Genomic DNA, 23,667 nt, shown 5'->3' on the forward strand with positions numbered 1-23,667 from the left:
ATTCACTCACGCAATCACACACTACGGAAAATTTTCCAGAGATGCCAATCAACCTATATTAATAACATATCAAGATCTATTTTATGATGACAAAATCCTGAACTTATGGCAACTTTTGTAGTTAAAAAGGAAGAAGACAGAAAAATCAAGTTAGTTAAACCTTAGTGAGCCATTTTCTACCACCGCTGAAAGACATAACTATCAAATTCAACAAATGAATTTGTAAAATTTTATTAGCTAACTAATTAAATAGCTAACTACTTTTTTATAAAATCTAAGCAGCTGTCAAATTAAATTTTCAATTTAATTCAATTTGATTTTATTTTATAATGCTTTTAACAATGGACATCCTCTCAAAGCAGGTTTATAGAACATAAGAAATGTAGAACAAAAATTACAAGATATATTAGACTTTTTTTTATATTAGATTTATTTATGACAAGAAAAATCTCCCTTAGGAAGAAATCTTGAGAGGAACCAGACTCATCTGGTGGACAATGGAGAGTGCAATTATAAATGATTAGAAACACCAGAGAGTGCGGGACAGTGTGATTATAAATTATTAGAAACACGGGAGAGTGTGATGTCCATTCTATAGTCATATACAATCAGTTGGCGTTGTGTAACCAGGAGCTCCTGAGCAACTCATAAATTGGCTCATCATTGAGTTCATTATAGATTCAACACCAACTCCTCCGTGCCCAAGCCTTCTAATGCTCAATGATGGAGACACAGCATATGTAGAATGTTTAACCAGCTAAAGTTCTAGTTTAGTGAGGGTAAAGTTACCTTAATTAAGACAAACGTAATATTAAATGTTAATATTTTATTATGTGGTAATCAAAACAAGACATTCATTATATATGAATACAGAAAAAACCCATCAGATTTAATGTTGTGTAATATCCATGAAACAGCTTTGTTCTTATCGCTTATTCTATAGTAGCTACGTATATACAAGCTTTGTCATGTCATCTTCCATCCTAAAGATATTCCCATGTTACAGCTTTACCTCTGACTGTTACAAAGCGCTGACACTGTAGATGCTAGCACTGCATGCTAAAATGTCAATTATACAACACTCAGTTCTAGTCCACTAATTTGATTGGACAAATGGTGTTGCAAGAGTGTTTGTAATCAGTATAACCCCACTGGGATGCTTCACAGTGTACAGTATATCACGCTGCTTGGTCACCATGTAAAATTCCAGTTCTAGCAACAGTCCCACTGAATCCGCTAGCAAAGTGAAGTTGGCCACATCATCAGCAGACATAAATATATCAGGAATAAAAGGTCTCACTTAAAATATGAAAGCTGAAAAGTAAAAAAAAAAAAAGCCACGTACACATTGTAGCTGACATGCTATAAAGCGAGCACGGCTTCTATTTCTGCTAGCAGAATCCTCATGACTAGCTAGTTTGCTAAGCTCACAGTCATAAGGAAATTATTATGCTAAACTCAAACAAATCTGGGATTTTGGCTTTGCTGAATAGGTGATTGTTAATTGCTCTTTTGGAATAAAAGTTAAGGTACAGAAAGAAGACTTAATTAACTCCCTTCTCTTAATATTAAATAAAATAGTATCCTAAACTGAGAACTAGCTGGCTAATTTAGCAAAGTAATATACAAACCAAACAAGCTAGCTGAATCAGAAGAAAAATACTGCTTATCAGTTATCAAAATTCATTATTTATTTAGAAAACTATAGTAATATCACACTCAAAATCTTGCTGTTAGACCGAACATGGACACGATTGTGATTCGCTACCACGCTTGTGCTACAGCTGCGCCAATATTCAACGGAACTGGACTCGTTCAACATTGAGTAAATAAACATTTCCTCACAGAAAACCTTTACGAGCGGGAATTACAAATTCGGAGGAATGTCCAAAGTCAAGAGTGAATAATTACTTTACTGAGTAATGAAGAGTGCTACAGTGCTAATGACTAGCTTTTTTCCGCTAGCAGTCTGTTAGCTAGCAAATCAATAGGACAACATTACGACGTTCTGGTGATGTGAACTGCTCTGTGTCTTCCTTCAGTAGTCATCATTTATTTGAATACATTTTTAAAAGAGAACTCTGTGTTTATGAAAACAGTCGGGACACACTCAGCATCTTGAGTAACCTTTATGCAGTGCAGGTCAGTAGCAGTCAGAATGTGTCCGTTATTTTTATTTTCTTCCTCGTATCTTTTTTGACTTCTCTGAATGACAAAGTTTTATTGATCAGGCTTACGGATGCTAGTTATGTCACGGCTAACAAAGAGACCGGTGTTAATGTTCGAGGCCCGTGTGTCTTCTTTAAATAAAAGCCCCTTTGAGCAAGAGTGGCAGGTTATCTCTTGGGCGTGATTAATGAAAACAGAATAAAGGGAGTAGAGAAAAAAGACATACAGCAGGGAGAAAAGGAAAAGGAGAAAGAATAGGCATGTCTGTGTCTGAGTTAAACTCAGGGACAAATTACTGTGTGCTTTCAGTAATGAAGAAAAGCCAGATTTGTAGTCAGCAGTGTCTCCTGCTGTTTGCTTTGTCCATTAGAAGGAAATGAGCAGATGGTTGTTGGCCTGTGCTTGTCCCCCCCATCTCTCTCTCTCTCCCTCTGTCTGTCTCTCTCTCTCTCTCTCTCTCTCGCTCTCTCTCTTATCTCTCTCTCTCTCTGCCTATCGCTCTCTGTCACTGTTTCTCTTTTTGTCTTCCTTTCTGTTCGTCTTAGTCTCATGGGCCTTTTCTGTCCGTGTCTGTTTCACTGTTTCCCTGCCTGTCGCTTTCTCTTTATTTCTGTCTCTTTCCGTTGTCCTTCTAGCTGTCTCTGTCCATGTCTGTTTCACAGCTTCCCTGTACTTTTTTTTTCTTCTTCTGTCTTCTGTCACAATTTAACTGTTTCTGTCATTCTGTTCCATCCAATACTTTCTACTCAGTCTTTTCCTTTTTCTTTTCTTTTCTTTTCTTTTCTTTTCTTTTCTTTTCTTTTCTTTTCTCCTCATTAAACCATTCCTCATTCCCTTCATGTTCATCGCTATTCTTTTTTGCAATCGGTGCTCCTCTTTCTGTCTTTTTTATTTCATCCTTCTCCTCCGCTCTTTCAGTTGCATTCTGTTTCTATTTCTCTCACTGTCACACCAATTCTGTCCATCGTTCCCTTCCCTCCCTCCGTTCCTCCCTCCCTCCGCCATGTCCTTATTGTCCATTAATCTCTCTCCTCGCAGTCTGGCCAAGCACAAAGCTGACAGCGAATACCCAGGGGACGACAGCGAAAACAAGCCAGTCCAGCTGTCAAGAGGCGGCCAGGAGATGTCATCTCGAGAACACACACATACACACACATAGACACACATATAAACACACACATAGACAAACTTGTGCATGCACACACCAATAAAAAGGAGCGACAGTAGTGTTGGGAAACAATAAATACTCATTAGGGAGCAGTTACATGGGGAGATGGTAGAATGTGACAGAGATGTCTGAACAGTGTCCACCAACATCTGCTTTCTGTACTGCTGACTAGCAGCAAAATCCATCTGAATGGCTCCCTTCTGTGGAGAAAGTAGAAGCTTTCACCGAGATGTTGAGACATCAGTGATGGTGAGATTTTATTTGATTTTTTTGAGTCCGGTGGTCGTCCCTCAGGACTTTCTGCAGCTGGAGTGCCAGTTTTTCATTTGGCAACACTATGGACTCACTATGGCAATCTGACTCGATGTACAGAAATTCCTCTTATAGAAATATACGCATCATCAAAACTGAACAGTGTGTAAAACCAAATGGAGAGACATTGAAAAAATCGTAAGAGGGTTCCTCAGTACTGGAGACTGGAGGTTTTGAGCATGAATCCATTACATCACTTTTTTAGCGTCTACGCTTTTCTCTCCTCTTGTATAGCAGGAGAATTTATCTTTTGAAGTAAACAAACTCTTGGATCTTTGGTTAACGTTTCCTGTGTCCAGCATCATCTCTCTGTCTTGCGGCAGCAACTGAATGGAAAGCGTGTAAGCTTTTACTGAGAAGATCTTTTTTTTTTCTTGCATTCGTCCTTCAGGTCCCTAGAGACATGCTGCAGCTGGAGTGAAACTTTTTGTAACTGTAGCGGCATCTTAAAATTCCAACACAAATCCATAGACATTATATATATATATATATATATACCTTTAGGATCCGTGTATCAACATTGTCCAATATGAGTGAAATTATTGACTTATGGACTTATGAATAGGCTTTTTGTTAGCTTGGATGTTCATGGATGAGAAATAAGAAAAACTGGTGCACACTTTAAATGTAAATAAAAATGGATAAGAAAAGGATGGGGTTGTTTGTGAATTGATGAAGAGTTGCTGTGATGTAAGAGGAATAAATCACATTGGGAAGTATTCTTCCTATAACACACCCAAGACGTGTTTTAGTCCTTAGGATTAATGTGTTGATACTGAAAAGCCCAGTTTTAGTTTCTAAAATGACTTTATGACAGAACATTTCCTGTGTCCACAAGCATCTGATCTGTTTATGCCTAAAATACACAAAGTGTTCCTCAAGGGTTCCTCTGTGGTTATTGGTATCTAAAGGGAGCTTACACGGAGCCTGCCTGAGAAAGGAAACATTTTATGTTACAAAAAAGTTAAGGAACATTTGGAAATCTTCCAAATGGAAAAACTCTCCTTTGCCAAACAGAACATTTTTACTGAGAGCAATATGAGTCAATTGGCTTCCTTTTGCAAAGGAAGTGAAAGTTTTCATTTGAGAAGATTAGTCTTTAGTGACTCCCTTTAAAGTGAATTTGATGTAGAACGACACAATAAAAGATAAAACTCTGACTGAAGACGGTTGACTGTAATCGTTTCAAAAACAACCCCATCCTGGCAAAATAAGTAGAGCTGGATGAGGCAAGACTTCGTCAGGTTAATTAGCACTGGAGTCAGAGAGCTCAGAGCTTGGCCTAGTGTTTTTTTTCACGAACCCTCAAGTCAGCAAATGTTAAGTATGTAGTAAAGCTCCACATCCATTAAAAGGTTCCTTTCGGAATTCACACTTTAGCTCAAAGAATGGCACTAAATCCTGCCCTCTTTTAACCTCCCCTTTTAGCCCAGAGAGTAAAGGTTGATCAAAGTAAACAATACACTCTCAGATGGAGAGCAGTCAATTTCCCAGCATTTCCTGTGTGGAGCTTTCGGAGTCAAAAGCAGCCCAACCCTTTGCAAACGAGACTCAATTTCACGGCACATTATCCCCACACCGTTTTTTTCCCGTTCCCTAAACACTCTCTCTCTCTTTTTCTCCCATCACTAAGAGCAAGAAAGAGCAGCATGAATTAGTAATGGCTAAAAGAGAAAGGCCTAAAAGCCGTCCGCTCCTCTCTTGCCCTTTCATTATCCGTCCACGGACCTGGGCCTCATCGCTTCTTCGCACTCATTTAGATAACACGTCCTCCAACCTTACCTCAGCCGCCAGACGCCTCGGAACGCTACGACTAACACGCACACTAATGCATAATATCCCCTTTCTGATTAGATTACTTTAGCCTTATCTTCCTGCTCCATTGTGGCTGGACGTATCGCTAACTGCATTGGACGATACAGCGAGACATGTCCGATTTGTCACATAGACTGTAGCGATGCTTAATGACACCACTGTGAGAGGGATACCGTAATTGATGTCCGGTATAAAAAAGGGTGCGTGTCGGCTGCCCCTAGTGTTAATTGTGGTTACTTGCAGCTGCATGAACAAGCAATAATGAACTTAGGCTTGAATGAAGGCATAGTGAACAGTGCACAGGTTATATATATATATATATATATATATATATATATATATATATATATATATATATATATATATATATATATATATGAATTAATCTAATATATTATTTTTTATTATTTTAATCTGAATGCATGAAATAATAATTATAATAATCATAATCTGAGGATGAGTCTGAGAGAATATTTTTACCAAGTACAAGCCTCCAAAGCCCATCGCACCACCTCCTTCCCGGTCCCGAAGACATCAGTAGATGGTACTCTTAACCCTAAAGAGTACTTGCTGCTCGTCCTGCTGCTCTGCCAGATCCTCTGTGTGTCCTCTTTAGGAAGAGAGACCCACAACCATCCAAAGAACCCCTGACAAACCTTTTGTAGTGTACTTTATATACGCTGTCTCATTTTAAGAGCACCAAAAATACTGTGAATCAGCACTGAAACATGTAACATGTAACCATCATTAGTCATTTTTTCCCCCGCTTCCACATTTCCTTTTCAATTAGTTTAGGAGGATTTAAGTGGCCAGAGCGCTGCGGCTCTTTTACATACTGAAGTCAAAGTCTTCTGTTTCGTATGATGTTCAAAACACAAGCGTAAACGAAGCATTTACGGAGAAGCGATTTATAATAATACATTCCTGAACAAGGAAAACACAAGATTAAAATAAACTAAACTAAAATTAAAACTCATGGGCAAAATCATGTAATCACTAAAAGATGCTGTACTGTATATGTGAAAACGTTTCAAATGTTGATATTTAAAACCTGGACAAAGACCATCAGTTAATAATGAAAAACAAATGAAGGAAAAAAAAAAAAAACTGTCACAAAAGACCCAAGGCACGTCTAGATCAAAATGTGTCTGTAAGGTGTGACCTGCTTTGTGCCAGGTGAAAAAATAGTTTTATTATTTATATATATATATATTTCAGACGGACACGACAGATGTAATGACATGCCAGCATGCTCTCCTAGTCAGGTATGATGATGGATTATGGACCTAATAATAATAATAATAATAATAATAATAATAATAATAATAATAATAATAATAACTTAGATGCAAGATATTTCATTAAAGAGGTTTGTATTGAGTTCCTAACAGCGCTACGACATACAATGCACAATATTATCTCTACACTTTTATGTACACGTTCAATGATTTTTTTTTTTTTCGTTTGAGAATACCTGCTATTTGATATAATCATCAAACATATAATAATGACAGGGAAAAAAAAACATAGACAATCTTTTGGGGCTAACAAGACAGCTACACGAAAACACATTAAATGTCATGTAGATATTCAATAAACGATGAATAAATTCAAAACATCAGACTCTTCCCTCTCCCCCATCCCAAACCCCCGATGGAAATAGTGCTTTATAGATAGTTAAACATGGCAGGACTATAAAAGAGAAGCTCTGAAATCGTTTTTTTTTTCTTTCCATGGTCTGTAAAGTGTGAGTGGTTTAAATATCCTAGAAAAAAATGTTGTGAAGGTCCACATGGTGTGTTTTTAGCTTCTGTGATAAGAAAAAGGTGCCTCGACTTCACTGAGAGGCACAATGAAAGCATTGATTTCCAATACGTGTGACAGTCTCTTCGCAAGTAATTTGTAGACACTGACCCTTTGGGGTCCTTGAAATGTCTCTAGTCCTCCGATACAATCGATTTTTTGTGATTATTCGCACTTCTGCTTCCTCCGTCTCTGCACTGATTTACATGTTCTCTCGCTCCATTTCTTCAGAACATGACCGCAGTCTTGAGAAAGAGCCGTCCATCTGTAGACACACACACACACACGCACACATGCACACAAACACAAAAAAGAAGATCTTAATGAACCCGAAATGTATTTGAATATTTGCCAGACTTGACTGATGTGGGCCTCGAGGTGCGATGAATAGCCTCGGTCCGTGAGGTTGTGTTCTTACACGGGCAGATTTCAAAACGAGATGAAAGGTTTTGTCGAGAGAAGACGCGCATTAAAATAAATGTCAGCCGAAACAGAGTGCCCACGCGCTCTCGACCCAGACAAAAAAGAGAAAGGAACCCCTTTGAATGATTAATTACTACATGTAAATTATGTAAATTATGCCCATGCAAATATTTCACGAGGACAATTAAGAGAGCCATTAATTACTGCCCACCGCCTTTTTCCCCCCTCTGTCTCTCTTTTTTGCTTCGCTGACATTCAATTTAATTTCCTTCTCAATGCTTTAGATGTTTAATCTTTGAACAAAGGCTTCATGACACAATTTCTGGTCACACTGCTGAGACTTATGATCAGGGCCACTGATATGATGGGTGCACTGACACCCAGCGCGTGATTTGTGTGCGACTGTGCTTCAATAAACCCTTAAAAAAAAAGAAGGAAATTGTAGAAAGAGTAAACAAGACAAGACGACAGTTCCCAGCTTCTGAAAGTGGACAGTGATGTTACCTGGTATCGTCCTGTCTGCGTCTGTTCTGTCCCTGCTCAGGTCGCTCTCCATTTCTGGAGCAGGAGGCTCTGAAGAAACAATCATCAGTTGAGTTTATTTATAAAGATTTATTAAAAAAAACCCAAAAAAAAACAAAACACAGCTCTTTACGTGAAAAGAAAAATGAATTCCCTTTTAATTAATTCATTCATTATAATTATAATTAACATGTGATCTTTAATGCTAGTTAAAACCTCTACCATCTGCATTTTTATTTGGGCTAATGTTTTCCTGTATTTCTACCTTCTATCGCTACCTTATTTCATCTCTAGCTAAAGAGTGTGATGCAGCGGTGCTTTAGTACTTTAGTCTGTCCATCTCTCTCATCTGTACGCTCTACTCAAACAGATCAAGGTTCGACTTCGGTTCTTATACCACCATCAGTGCTATTGTGCTCCTCATTTCACAGATCTTTGACCAGCCAAGCTGAGTCTCTGTCATAACTCGCTATCTGTGAAGTATATTGTGATTAACTCTTGTATGTTGTTCGGGTCTATGGACCCATATTCATAAACATCAATAGGTTTGAAGAACTTTGCTTCCTTGTAAATTTGGTGATTTCTTTTCACTCATAACTTGATTAAATTTGATTTTCTTTTTTTTTATTACATTTTATTAAAAAAACAACAACAAAAAACAAGTAGCACTTTAATTAAAAAATGTGATGTAATAAAGTTAAAGGGCGAATATTAACCATATATGCTGTTTATATTGCTTGTAATTGGGATGAAGTAAACATCTGTAGAGTATTTTAACATAAAATTTTTGATTGTGTTGAATTAAAAACCCAAAAATGTAGTGGGTCCAAGAGACCCACGAACACTGGCTGAGTAATAAAAATACGAACACCATACAAGGGTTAATATACAGCTGCACTGCACTACTTGGAGTTGGAGGCTCTGGAAAACTCATGGTTACGAAGGTCAACCTGTGACATCAGCTAAATACACAGCTAACAAATGAACACCGGAATTGGTCATAAACACGTTACAAGTATTTGACTATCAATCAATATTTAATGTGTTTCAGGATGGAGTTGTACTTTAAAGAAACAATGTCAACGTAATGAGTTAGGTAGCACTCATTTTCAGTGGTTCAGTGTTGGACTACTGCTCAGAAGGTTGTGAGTTCAAATCCCAGATCCACCAAGCTGCTACTCCTGGGCCTCTGGGCAAGGCCCTTAACCCTTAATTGCTCAGCTGTATAAATGTAATTTGCTCTGGATAAGTGTGACTGAAAAATATGAAACAGCGATATTCAGGCACCAGACTCGTGTCTCTCGGCTGGTTTCATTCATTTCTGGCTGAATTGTTCCTTTACCAATCGACAACCTTTTTCCTAATAAGACGCTAAAAATAAGAAACTCCTGGAAAAACCATTTAGATAAAAAATAAAAATAAAAAACCCGGGTGTTCGGTGTGTGTCGAATGCAGGGATAAACAACAGAAGAGCAATTGTGGATGTAATCAATACAGAATGATGGATCGGCAGCACACAATACAGGAGGAAGAAAGCTCATGATTTATACTCCATGTGCTACAATTGTAAAGTTCTGCAATACATCAGCACTCTAATGACATGCATTTTTCAGCACTCTGTGTGTATATGAGTGTGTGTGTGTGTGTGTGAAGCCAGAGGTATAACCTGAAGCTACTCCTCCAGCAAGTTACTGTTCCAGATGTGAGTGATGTGTGTTACCGTTTGGAGTGTGAGCGAGTTCATTGGCCGTTGTCTGCTGCAGAGTCTGCTCGGCTTGGTCACGTCGCTTAGACTCGTACTCCAGAGCTTCCTGGAGCTTCCGCTTTGTTTTCTTCTCTTTCTTCAGTCGCTTCTGGATCAGGGCTGGAAAGGAACAGATGTGGAAATGTGAGAAGAAAAAAAATCATACACTTTATGAAGAATTAAAGATTCTGATTCTGGGGTTAAAATGGGGGTTAAAATGGGGGTTAACTGGGAGATGTGGTAGCTTAGTGGATAAGGTATAGGACTACTAATCGGAAGGTCATGAGTTCGAATGCCAGGTCCACCAAGCTGCCACCACTGGGCCCTTGAGCAAGGCCCTTCACCCTCAGTTGGTCAGTTGTTTAAAATGAGAAACGTAAGTCTCTCTGGATATTAGTGTCTACTAAATGTAAATGTCTGTAATGTAAATGTTGATGATGGTACCAGATGCTGGTTTGAGTAGTTCTGAAACTTGGATTTGACCGTGCATCTGTGTCTGTTACCCAGAATGGTGTGGATAAACTAACACAGGTTCCTCAGAGAGGAAGTATCTTGTTGATGATAGAAGTTAAAGGATAACAGCGAGTCTGGGTGTAACATGTAACTCAAATAATCTCTCTTTAGTAGTGAGCAGAAAAGTGAACTCAGAATCACAACATGCTTGAGGCAGATGGACGACACCACCACAATGATCTGAGGCTATAGTGTGAACCACATGAGGTCTTCATTCAAGGATCAACTTGAAATGTTTTGTTCTCACTGTGGTTATAAATAGTAACCTGAACCTACTATTAAGTAAAGTTTGATACACGTGTCCCTTAGTAACAGCCATAAACAAACCCAGCAATAGAGATGAAATAGGACAGAAATTATGGATACACTGCAGTATCAAAATATATTCATACTATGTAAAACTAGATAAATGACAAAAAAAATAATGGCTTGATATGCGACATCACCAGATACATACGGTATGTAAACAATATGGATTATTTCGGTGTATCTGATATTGGAATATCAGCATGTCCGTAATAAAAATCGCCCACCAGCGCTGAGCAGAGGGACCATTAAAATTCACAATGGCAGGAAAATCCCTGATCCAGTTCAATCCACACACAGCTAATTAAACTAGGAAATACTACAGCAGCAATAAGTAACACTGTAGCTAAATGATTTTAATGAGTAAACGCTCTGCACATAATTGCTGCTCAGATGTAGTTTGGTAACAACTCAGTATATAGCGCAATGCGTGTATTAAATGTTCGACGAAGCTCAATTCTCAACTGACCTCCTTCATTTTCTTCTGTTTGTAATAATGGACTTAAGACATTCGAGTCAGCGAAAATGGGCTTCTTTGCATTAGCTCTAATGCTCCCTTGGGCATTGAGGCTTCCTCTTTCCCTTTATTAACTGATCTGGAATCAGCCCTCACATTTCCACCTTCTTCATTCAATGTTAAGAGATAAAACAGCAAATTATTCTACAATGAGCTGTACAGCCAGAGTTATACAACCCGAGAACTCACTTAGTGCTAATGTGATGTATTATGTACAGCAACTGTTGTGTTTATCATTTTTATCTGGTGTGGGGGCGAATATTAAGACGGCATCAATTCAGCTTACAGACATAATCAATCATTAAAACAAATTAAAATAAAAGTGAGTACATGTAATTACAAAGACAACTTCCTTTTGAATATGGGTGCTTTGTGTTTTTGTGCTTGTAATCTCTGCCTTTGTTTATTGCACTCACATATCTGCCTAGGTGTGTGTGTGTGTGTGTATGTGTAAAGGAAAATGCTGAACATACAGTTTATTTCTGTCGGCTCGATCATAGCGTGGGCGATATTAAACAAATGACGAAGGACCTCGTAATTAAACAACATTAATTAAAGTCGCATGTTCTCCTGTCGCTGTGTTTTTTTAGCCGCTTTATGTCTCTTAATGTAACCAAAGTTTGAAGGCCGTAATGTTTGCAGTGATTCAAATGAAAATCGAACAGCTTTGATTTTCTGTATAAATGTATGTATAAAATAGGTATGGATTAAAGTTTTTATAAATGAGTTGATTCTGTTTGAGTTGATTTAGTCTGTATGATGATTATAATGACGGTAGCTGAAAGAAGCCATTGGTTAGCGTGTTAACTTGTTGGTTGTGTAATCTTTGTAAAATCTTTATTGGAATCTTTGTTTTGATTATTTCTCTTTGGATGTATGGTTGACTTTTGTAAGTGCCATGTAACACAACGTGGATTTTGTTTATGTTGTTAGCTTTTAACAGATGTAAGGTGTTTATCATGCTAATATTAAATCATTTGCTATAAAACTTTGCTTTGGATTTCTGCTTTATAAAACAACTAAACTGATCTCAGAACAGCTGCTGGATGTAAAAACCTATAATAACAGAAGTTAAATAAAGAGATTGATGACGTCTCTGTGAGAGAGAGAGAGAAATACTTCACATAGTTAATCACATTTTTAGGATTGATAGCTTAGTGGTTAAGTTTCTAAACCAGCAATCACAAGGGTTGTAAGTTCAAATCCCACAGAGCTGCTGTTGGACCTTTAACTAATGAGCTCCATGCTTGGATTGTGCCCTCTATAAGTAACTCTAGGCACATGGCTGCTCTTTAATCACAATATACTTCACATGGCATCACAGTCCTTAGTGTAAGTCTGCTGATGTTGGATCAGCTGCTATCTATCTTCACTAGCAGTAGGAATCTCTAGGTATCTCATTTTTATACAATGTCCATTCCAGGATCTCGATCCTTTATCTATCTTCATGCATTCATGTTCTAGGGATTTTTTGTGGCTAGGATGTCATTTAACGGTCCTCGCTTATAATAGGTGTATAAAACGTTTATAAAGTGTATAAAAATATTATTTAAATGTTTTTTTTAAATCTTGCAGTCTTGCTTTCTGTATGTAAAGAAACCCAAGTGTGATCAAGCTGTTGGATCGAAAGGTACCGCAAAATTATTTAAACACAATGCAGACTTTTTAAGAGAGAACCATGATGCATGCAATAACCTAGGGATTGTTACTTAACCCAAACCAGGTCTGAGATCAGTTAATCTGTCCCACTGTGGGCGTTTAGATTAAACCAACCTGCTCTACATGCCAAACTATAACTGACTTTCATCAGGTTGTGTACAAAATATGGCAGAATTTCCAGAAACTGGGATTCATTTTAAAGCTGGGAACTGACATCCTAATTTATGTCATAAGCTGCGGGGAGGCTTTACAGAGTAAGAGTTTCATTGTATGGTGTAACAGACATGTACATGTTTCCTGTACATGACAATAAACTCTTGAATCTTGAAAGATTGACCTGATCCCAGATCAGATTTTGGGTGTAGTAATGACCTCGGTTTTTCTGCTCCACGCAGAGCTGTCTCTCCAAAGTTTCACGGAGTTCCCTCTCCCGATACAGCTCCATCTTCAGCTCCGTCTTCTCCAACTGCACCTGCTTCTCCTGCGCCCGGGCGTTATCTATAGCCACCTTCAGCAGACCCTGAACATACACACACACACACACGCACACACACGATAAATAAAATTAATTAATTACACGCCTTTTAAATCATCATTAAAAAACATCACATATAATTTCTAATTTGCAAACGCATTATTTTTCTGTTGAAAGTTGTTCAATTACAAAAAAAAAAATTATAAATATATTAGAAATACATTATTTTACTACCCATATATGTTTAATTTCATCACATTTGTATTAAATAATGGGAATTTCTAGAATTCTTGTTTTAAATTGATATTCGAGCTTAAAAAGTGTTTCATTATTATAATTACATGGAATTGATTTACTTGTTCGTTTGCTCTAAAATCTAATCTAAAATAAACTGTCATGTTTTTCATTCTTGAGCTGATCAGACCTAAACTGTAAACAATAAAGTGAAAGACATTTTCACATGCTTTTCTCAGGATTGCTCGGTCCATGTGTTTTCTCGGAACTGGACTTACCTGGATGTTAGTGAGGAGAGTTTCTATGGAAGACAGGCCCTCTGGGAAGAGCAGCGGTGCGGGGAAACCTGGAGGAAGCGTGGGGATGGTGTGAGAAACCCGCTCGTAGGTCTCTCGAGATGTGGGTGTACACAGTACGCTCTCTTCTGTAACAAGAATTTAAACAATGTGTTAGTTATAGAAGTGTTTTTATAGAACTACTTGTGTCTCAGCTAGCAGTTGACTGACACAAAGGAATCTGCATTTATTTAACTAATAACTAATTATTTTTTTTGGCTGATATTGATTGTTGTCTCATACAAAACATGGCTATGAGCCTAGAAATACAGGCTGAACAATCGTGTTATTACGTCATAAAATCTAGGGTCCAATCACATTCCAGTATGTAAATAATAACCAAGCTTCAGTGTAGCTTAGACGGCGACAGTTTTGTAGCCACAGTGTAGTTAACATTTTTTAATAAAATAACTAAAAGTACAGGGAAAGTCCACAAGCCCCAGACAGGTTCAAGGCCAGTGTTACATCTGTGTTCACAACCCAAGACTACAACCATACGATCCTCAGTCCATGACCTTCTGTCAGGCCCCTATGCCTGCTAACAGTCTCCTGATTGCTTATGACACTTCCCTGTTTGCAATCACACTACTGGTTTTAAACATCAGCGTCACTTTGTGTAGTTATCCTGTTTTTCGTTTACTCTTTTACTTTTGTCTTTCGACTGCAGTTGAATCGATCTGTCTGCTTCATGATGGCTTTCAGACAGCTGAGAATCTCATACATTGAGACTTATAAATGATCTGAACGTAATTCTCATATACACTGTTAACACGTAATAAAATGATATTTTACTCAAGTTACTCGAACACGAAATTACATGGGTTTATATGCATAAAGCGAAGGGGGTGTTTGACTCACACCTCGAGGATTAGGGGTTTGCAGAATTTACACGTTCTTCTTGTACTTTGAAGGTTCTTCCCTTTTCTTTCCCCATTCCAAAGCCATGTGTTGTTAGGCTGATAAGTATCTCTAAATTGTTTGTGTGTGTGTGCGTGTGTGTGTATGAGCGTCTCTTGCAGTGTTCTGGCATCTTATCCAGAGTGTCCTCCACCTTGTGCCCTGAGTCTTCTGGAACAGATTTCAGGTTCACGGGAACCCTGTGTAGAATAAGCACTACAAAGCTAGGGGCAGTGAGCCGTCGTGGCTCTAGGTTGTTAAGGCTCTGGGATGTTGATCAGGGTTCAAGCCAAGCTGCCACTGTTGGGCCCTTGAGCAAGACCCTTAACCCTCTATGATCCAGAGGTGTAGTATCAAGGCTGACTCTATGCTCTGACCCCAACACTCCAAAGTTGGGATATGCAAAGACAGAATTTCACTGTGCTGTAATGTATATGTGACAAAATAAAGACTTCTGCTTCTAACAATGGATGGCTATGTAAATGAACTACACCCTTAGAAATCAGGGTTCACTGAGAGCTTTTGGGATGGTTAACTGTTCTATCTATGCATTGTTATGGGTTTTATTCCTTTAGCAGGCCCTTTTTATTCAAAGCAACTTTGCATGTGAATCCAATCCAGGAAACCGATACTGTAATGCAGAACTCATGTTACACCACAAACCAGAAATTGCAGGTTAGGTGTAGATGAACCCAGAGCCACAAACAAGCAGAGTGTTACTTACCTACAAATACTTTATCCTCTGAAACAGCAGGTTTTTATATGCAGAGCTGAGCATTTCAGCCGTGCGTCTTTATGGCCAAGTGCCAGACAGGTCTAATAACACTCCAAGGTCGTTACAGCACATCAAAGCTACTTTGTGTTTCTAATGCGGCCCGTGTCACTCGGCCTGAATAAATGTCAGCTCGATCGTTTGCTGAGAGTCAGCATGTTCTCTCCACCTCTGGCCTCCACACTGTAAATTTCCATCTCTTCTGTGCAGAGCCATCTCAAATCTGCTCTTATTATGACTCAGACCGTAGCATCTCTGTTTCAACCGCTACAATACACCTGCTGCTGCTGGACCTTGTGGTTCTAGTAACAGTTCTGAAGTAGGATATTATACATTTCATGTACAGTAAATACCCTCGAACAATGAAACAACTAAATCCCTTCAGTGGAGTTAATTTAAAGAGAACCAACATCTCAGACCAGAACGTTTGTTTTGCCATCTTCTTTTAAGAAGCACAGTGTGATGTAGACGTCTCATTGAACATCTGTAAGAAAAATCTGAAATCTAAAATTTGCATAGAGTCATAAATTAAAAAAAAAAAAAATAAAGAAATAAATAATTGGCCAGTATATCCCTAAAATGTGTCTTGAGAGCGTTGATATGTCTTAAAATATAGAAGCCAATCAGATTTCAATATGCAAATGAAGACAAGATTGAATGGGTTTACCAAGAGGAAGGTAGAGAATTCTTATCTTTTCTTTCTTATAAAAAGGAGTGTGTTTATACTTGTTTTTGTCTTACTTTTTTTGCAGATTCAAAGAATTCTGAATTTATATGAACGTGTAAACAACTTATTGTATCTTCAGATTTTTATTGTCTAATTATTTTCTGAAAGCAATCAGTTTTCAGTGACTTGAAAAAGCTTCTGCAGCTGCGACAACCTGCATCAGTTGTAAAGTTTTGGATGCTTGATAATTACCGCAGCGCTGATCTGAGACCTGCACTTAAAGCAGCAGACGAGGCAAACGTGCACACCGCAGAACGCGCATGAGTTGTTTTTGATCAGGCCGAAGCCTTGATCTTGACTTCAGTCACTTCAAAGGGCCTGCTAATGTATGAGGCCTTATGGTATGAAGCAGGTTAACCAGGGGCAACGGTTATTACGGGTCTGTAGCGAGAAGGAATTTGTCGTAGTATTGTACTTCTCTCTGATGTTTAGCAAATGTAACTAATTATACAGCATGCCAATATTTAATATGGACTCATACCTGTGCATGTGCACGGTGTGTTCACCGACTGATTTCTGTTTTGCAAAATCTTGATAATGTTTAAACGTTATTAAATCAATTACATAATCACAAAGCTCACAAGAATGTCTTTATAGCAAACATGGTGTAATGGATCTATCAAAGCACCATGATAATAAGTCATGGACTGACAGTGATCTCCATAACATGCCTGCTGTTGCGTAGCTGCATGCTTTCAAAGCTGTTGAGTGCTTCTTTTACAGCCCAGATATTGCACAGCACATTTATCAACGCTGCTGTAAAAAAAAAAAAAAAATCCAACATCATACTTTTCAAAATGTTTCACAGCACACAGGCTCTCTTCAACAAAGGTCCTGTATGCGTGTAGCTGTAATAACTGACTTTGTGCAGGCTAATAAAAAGTGTTGTTAGGGGGGGAGGTGACTTTCTGTTCAAAAAAAAAAAAAAAAACACAGCTGCTTTATTTCCATAACCCTGTCTGCCCATATGGCATGGCCACTCACCCAAACCGTGTGCATAAATAATGCTGGTTTACCGTATGTTTAGGACAGAACAGGCCTAGCGACAAGTTGTGCTTCACTGTTATGCTAATCATAAAAAGGGAAGGCACAAATCTGACTAATGCATGAGTACTGTACAACCATATGGTGATGCTAACTTGTGTTACATTCAAGGATTTGTAGCGTTGACATCGAGCTAGCAAAGTTGTTTTGAGCAAAGTTGTTTTTTCAATGTTTCTGCAGACCAAAAATAATTAAGCCTCACGCTCACATCTGTACGTTCGTGAATCTGTAAACCTGTAAAGCGCAATGAGCTTTCGCGATACAGCTCGTTCAAAATTAGTGACTCCCATGAAACTCATTCATTCATTCATTCATTCATCTTCTACCGCTTATCCGAACTATCTCGGGTCACGGGGAGCCTGTGCCTATCTCAGGCGTCATCGGGCATCAAGGCAGGATACACCCTGGACGGAGTGCCAACCCATCGCAGGGCACACACACACTCTCTCATTCACTCACACAATCACACACTACGGACAATTTTCCAGAGATGCCAATCAACCTACCATGCATGTCTTTGGACCGGGGGAGGAGACCGGAGTACCCGGAGGAAACCCCCGAGGCACGGGGAGAACATGCAAACTCCACACACACAAGGTGGAGGCGGGAATCGAACCCCCAACCCTGGAGGTGTGAGGCGAATGTGCTAACCACTAAGCCACCGTGCCCCCCCCATGAAACTCCATAAAAGGTAAAGTTGTCAGAAAGCGAAATGAGCAAAATGGCAAACGAAAAGAAATTTCTACAGAAATGGAAATATTTTAAAAGCTAACACCACCAGGAGAGGCTAAAATCTGAAGAGAGATTTTAAAGGATTGAAGAAATACAGGAAGGAAAATGTGCATTTCGTTGGAATTAAGTATGATGCAAAGAAAATGATTTGCTTCTTATCTACCCATCACTACCCTTAAGCGTTTCCTACATGTAATTAGATAGAAAGCTACCTATTAATAAATCTTTATACACTATAATATACACAGACCGGTCACTTTATTAGGAACACTTGCTCATTCGTGCACCTGCAATTCATACCTGATCAACCAATCAGGTGGCAGCAGCGCAATGCATGAAATCAATCATATACAGGTCAAAACCATGATCTACTGGGATTTTCACACTCAAATGATTCTAGTCTTTGTCCCTAGTGATGCAGGGAAAAAATTTTGAAAAATGAAGTGAGGTTTAAATTGGATTTGATTATTTGGTAAGCCGACGTGAGTTAAGTAGAAAAGTCTCTCATGTCTTAACGTGTTAAGCCTTGACGTAGATGGACTACAACAAGACCAACCTCCTATCAACCCAGTACAGCGATCCCAGGCTACACCGAGTTGTACGTTCTTAGAAGCGCGGGCTTGTGGGTGTTCCTAATAAAATGGACGGTGATCATACATTTTCTACATTTCTAGAAATGTGAGAACTGAGAAGTGTTTCATTAATTCAGCTTTCTGACAGGATTATCTGCAACACTGCTGCAGCTGCAGGACTGCTCCCATATGCAGCTACTGTACTGTACGTCTCCTCCTCTTTAAACACAGCTTCATGTCAGATTTAAGTTTTTGTTGAATAAGTCACTTTCAACACAGTTTTGTCGAAGCAGCAGTTTTGACATACGGGATATTAGGCATGGCGCAGTATGTGAGCACTTTTAATTGCATTGAGACGTTCCGTGCTTAAAAATATTCCACTTATCTCTTCTGTGTTGGACTGTTTGAATGGTGATTATAAAGAGCACAGGCTATTTTTACAGGGGTGGGCTGCGGGTGACAGGAAATATTTAATGGAAGTCAGTTAATGAAACTCTGGACCGGATTTAACTGCGCGTCTCACTTTCTCTCTCTCTGGTTCACTCTGTTTTTTTTTTGCCCTCCTTTTAGAGTGGATTTACCTCTGACTCTATTTCTATGGCTGTGTCAGTTTCTCTGTCCATTTGTCCATCCATATCTGACTTTATCAGCTCGAGTATCAGTCACTTACGCGTTCTTCATTCCACCGCACACCCACTTTATCGCCGTCTATTCTTGGACGTCCTTCACTTTAAAAACCATGTTCAAAATTCTCGTTGTAGCTTTTTGGCCGCAGCGCATTTTAAGTACATATAATGCTATACAGGATCCATTTAAACGAGCAGGTGCTCAAAATCTCACCTTCTGCCCGCTATGTGATAAAGGCTGATTAGATTTACGCCCCCCTCCCCCTACTTAGCTGACCAAAGCATCTTTATCCGATCTCTCCATCTTGGCAGGAGAGTGAAGCCCGCTGTCACATCCAAGGTGTTTCAAAGATGAAAAACAATCCATCTCTTTCTCCCTCATCCATCTCTCTTCCCCCCTTCCCGCTCTCCTGGCTAAAAAAGCCAGGCATCTGGAGGAATGTGATTAGCGGAATGCCGGCGTGGGCCGCTGGAGCACTCAGCGGGAGAAAACCTCACGCCGTGCCGCTGAACTACGGTGCCCCCACAGGGACAATCAGTGCTGAGTTAGCACCGGCCGCACCTCTGTGAAATCTGATGGATCTTTTCATAGCGTTTTTTTCCCCTAGCAGCACAAACTGCAAGCCTGTTTGATCATAAGCAGTCCTCTTCAAACCAAGGTCGTTTCATCGCTCTTTTTCTGTCTCTGCTCAGATTCCTCAGGGTAATGAACTTTCTCATGCTAAAGTCCACCGTAGTCAGCATTAGAGCGAAAGACCGAAGAGGACCGAAGAGGATAAGGGACAATGTCTTTGAGGCTAGTCCTCTTTGAGGGAGATGCCTTGATTTCTGATCTGGACACTTTCAATTCTGCCCACTGAAGATTCATTTGAAAGCAATGACAAAGAGTCCCTGCCTGCTTTATAGCTGCTGAATGGTAAAAGGTTTCTCTTTTCTTTAATAAATCAACCCTAATTTTAAAGGGGATGGTGCTTTGCTACTGTAGCTTCGTTTTCAGTGGGACCTGTAGGCGGTGGGCAACTCCTCCACTGCAGTGTGGAGATTCTTCTTGACCTGACAGACTGATCCCTACTGCAGAAACGGGATTCTCAGGATTCACTCAGGACGTCTGTACACTAGGTGGTGGTGAACACACAAAATCAACTCCCTATCATTCCATTGGGATTGGACAGAAATGACAGCTTTGCTTTGCTTTGAAACTTTGTATTAAGTGCTACTTGGGAAACTTTTTTGTGTATATTGTGCATACGTATGTATTGTGTATATTGTGCATGTGTTCGTATTAGTACACATAAATTAATACAGGAAATGTAATAACAAGTCTTGCTAAAAACTAGATGCTAAGATACGGTCAAAATAGATACAGCAAACTTGTAAAATGGTTATTGTTTTACAAACAACAACAAAACAACAGAATATATTAACTATCATTTCAATATTTAACTGCTAACCTCACTGAGGTGCCAATATTAAACTTTTCATATGACTTCAGGTGTTGTTTTCGAACGCAATTTGAAACCAGGACAAAGATGCACTTTTAGCGTCCTAAGCCTTTTAAAAAAAAAAAATACGTTCTTCCTATTAAAACGTTACGACAGGTTTTTTACCCCTTTAGAAATCTAAAAATGCTTCACTATCTATAGATCCCGTGAAGAACCATTTCTTCCTAAGAGTGCGTGAATGTACGAGTTGTATACGGATGCTGCATCGGGGCAGGCATTTACGGTGCAGACGTGCAAATTATTTGTGATCAAAACAAATTATGTGCTAATATTTGCTGTCGTTATTCGCTACAGCTCGTTACACCTCGGCTCTTTTAGCAGGTTGGGTCTAGGTGTGATGAGCAGATCATGGATATTGGTTACAAATGAAACAGCTTCTCAATTACCTGCTTCAGCTCGTCAGCCGGTCATGCCTGACGAGCGTCTGTTTATCATAGTGTTCATCTCACTCAGAGAGCGAGAGAGAGAGAGAGAGAGAGAGAGAAAGAGAGAGAGAGCAATGCTGGTTCTCATTAATCTAATGCACTGCGGCCCGTCTCATCATCGTTTACACCTTACTCCGACGTGACTTTTATTATCGCCCCTCTTTTAGCGACGCTTCCACTAAATGATATTGCTGTTCGAGCATCGCGCTTTCGATCTCGTTCATTTCTCAACTTGCACGAGGCAAACCTTAGGAATCTCTTCTAACTCATAAACTTACAAGTCCGTCCGGCCCCACTGCTACCGCTAACACACAGCAGTGTAGATGATCCGGAGGTATCGTGGCGCGATGAGAAATTTCTGCTGACTACTCGCCCTTGCAAAAGTCCTCATTAAGCTAATGAAAGCCTTCAAATGCAGAAACCAAACAAGGGTTCTGGGAGGTTATTACAGAAAATTACACCTCCAGGAGAGCTGGGGAAAAAAGGAGGAGGGAGGAGGTGGCGGTGGAGGGGGGGAAAAGCTTGTTCATTAATTCACGCTTCGCAAATCGCTAACTAATTTAGCCCCGCTGCCTTCTCTTTCCCACCCTAATGGATTATTTTCATAGAAATGTGAGTGAGCACATTGATTTTCTTTGTTCTCGGAACACGCGTTCTGAGACCCCATGCATGAGCGCAGAGAAAACACACTGAATTTTAATTTACATTAAAGCACATCAGGGGATCGTTCACAGGTCTGCTCTTCATACTGCTGCTGTGGTGCTCTGCAGACTGTACCAGAATAATCAGGAGAAGAATATAGATAAGTAAGCGAGGCTCAAGCGCACAATTGTGGCTCTCCATCAACTTTACAGTCGTTAGCACATTATGTATAATCGAATGCAAAAGTTTTCACCCCTTCGTTTTCCTCAAATGAAAAGTAATGACTGTGTTTTATGCTTAAAATACAGACATATTCAACAATTCAACAATGAACATATTCAACATATTCAACATATTCTACAGTTCATCTGATTTGGTCACCACCGGATGTGATTAGGCATGAATATGTGTTTTTTTATTTATTTTGATCTATCAAGTGAAATATTACTTCATAAATAATAAATAATTGACATATTAGCCTCACCCTTTTCTGCATGTGTCCTCCTAGAGTCATGGCCAGCATCCTGGGTTGCCAGATCCCCCTCTTTTGGTCCTGGGGGTGCGTTGGGAGACAGGCCTAACAGAGCGTGACCCAAGGAAAGACCATTCTGATGCACAGCTGCAGGTAAAATGGTGAAAATAGACAGGAAGTGTGAGGATGTTCTGGTGGCAGTAAATCCAACATATTATCGTTCTCTACTGCTGTACATTATATGAAAAAGCCATCAAAGAAATCGTTCTCTCCGGCTGTAGCGTGTCACGTCAACTATCTACTCAAGACTTAAACAACTCTCATGATGAAATACAAAAACGTCACTTTCCCAAGCTTGAGCTAATATGATATTTGAACATCGCTCTGAATTTCCCTCAAACTTTGACCATAAATTAGTCATCTTAACCCGAATAAAGCTGAAAATCAAATCTTACTGTGGACAACCGCTAAACCAATAAGGAAACCAGACACCTGGGTAGGATGTCTTATAAGTGCTTTAAAGTTGTCCACTTGAAATCTGATAAAAAAAAATAGGATTTAAAGCACAGTTAGACGTACTGCACAGTTTTGAGGTCATACTCTCAGATCAGTTACCCAAGATAGAACTTTTATATTAGTGTATTAGTCGAGATGATAAAAGCAGAAAGCTTGACATGTGCTCCTGCAGTTTTATCTCCTAAAGTAAGATCCGGATTCAATGAAAGTGTTCCTTTCAGCAGATTATACCGTATCATCTTATACCTAATGCTAAAAGCCTGGCACACGCGAGGCTGCAGCGTGTGCCGGAGTCGCCACATTATCATAAAAGCACATATCCCGAGTGCTGTGTGAGTGAGTGGACTAGTGTGTAGTGTAGCAGAAATGAGAGTTAAAAACGTATATTTATGACATATAATAAAATCTTACACTTGTAATTTGGCTGTTAGGTATGATGGATAAAAAAAAAAAAAAAAAAAAAAAAAAAAGGTTCTACATGAATGTAAGTTTTTTTAGTAGTCCCTGATCTGTTGGCATGGCCTTTCTTACTCTTGGCTAGAAAAGTTTGGAGTGAGGAAGACTGCAGTGCTGTTTGAAGAGTGTGTACAGACGTACGCGGCCGATCAGACGAGCTCTCGGTGTGAGCAGGAGAACTGGACACGCTGCTGCTCTGCCTGGAGGATACGTGACTCCCTGACCTGCGGCCGTCCTCCAGAGAGGGAGATGGGGATGGACTGTCTCGCACACGCTCCTGAAACACACA

At 39.4% G+C, this 23,667-nt stretch overlaps 1 protein-coding gene across 2 annotated transcripts in view; it reads right to left on the reverse strand.

Moving 5' to 3' along the window:
• Positions 1-6,820: 6,820 nt before the first annotated feature.
• dachc (dachshund c) overlaps positions 6,821-23,667 on the reverse strand; it is a 61,489-nt gene continuing 44,642 nt past the window's right edge. The window contains exons 5-11 of one of the 2 annotated variants that reach the window (XM_060860721.1): positions 23,454-23,655; positions 22,419-22,553; positions 13,939-14,084; positions 13,324-13,471; positions 9,933-10,076; positions 8,195-8,263; positions 6,821-7,532 (exon numbers count right to left, since the gene is read on the reverse strand). In XM_060860721.1, the coding sequence (XP_060716704.1) occupies positions 7,495-7,532; positions 8,195-8,263; positions 9,933-10,076; positions 13,324-13,471; positions 13,939-14,084; positions 22,419-22,553; positions 23,454-23,655 (882 nt within the window). In that variant the 3' untranslated portion in view covers positions 6,821-7,494. The remainder of the gene's footprint in view (positions 7,533-8,194; positions 8,264-9,932; positions 10,077-13,323; positions 13,472-13,938; positions 14,085-22,418; positions 22,554-23,453; positions 23,656-23,667) is intronic. The other variant, XM_060860723.1, reaches the window with a different exon arrangement.

Source organism: Tachysurus vachellii, chromosome 24 (assembly GCF_030014155.1).
Source record: "Tachysurus vachellii isolate PV-2020 chromosome 24, HZAU_Pvac_v1, whole genome shotgun sequence".
NCBI classification, from domain to species: domain Eukaryota; kingdom Metazoa; phylum Chordata; class Actinopteri; order Siluriformes; family Bagridae; genus Tachysurus; species Tachysurus vachellii.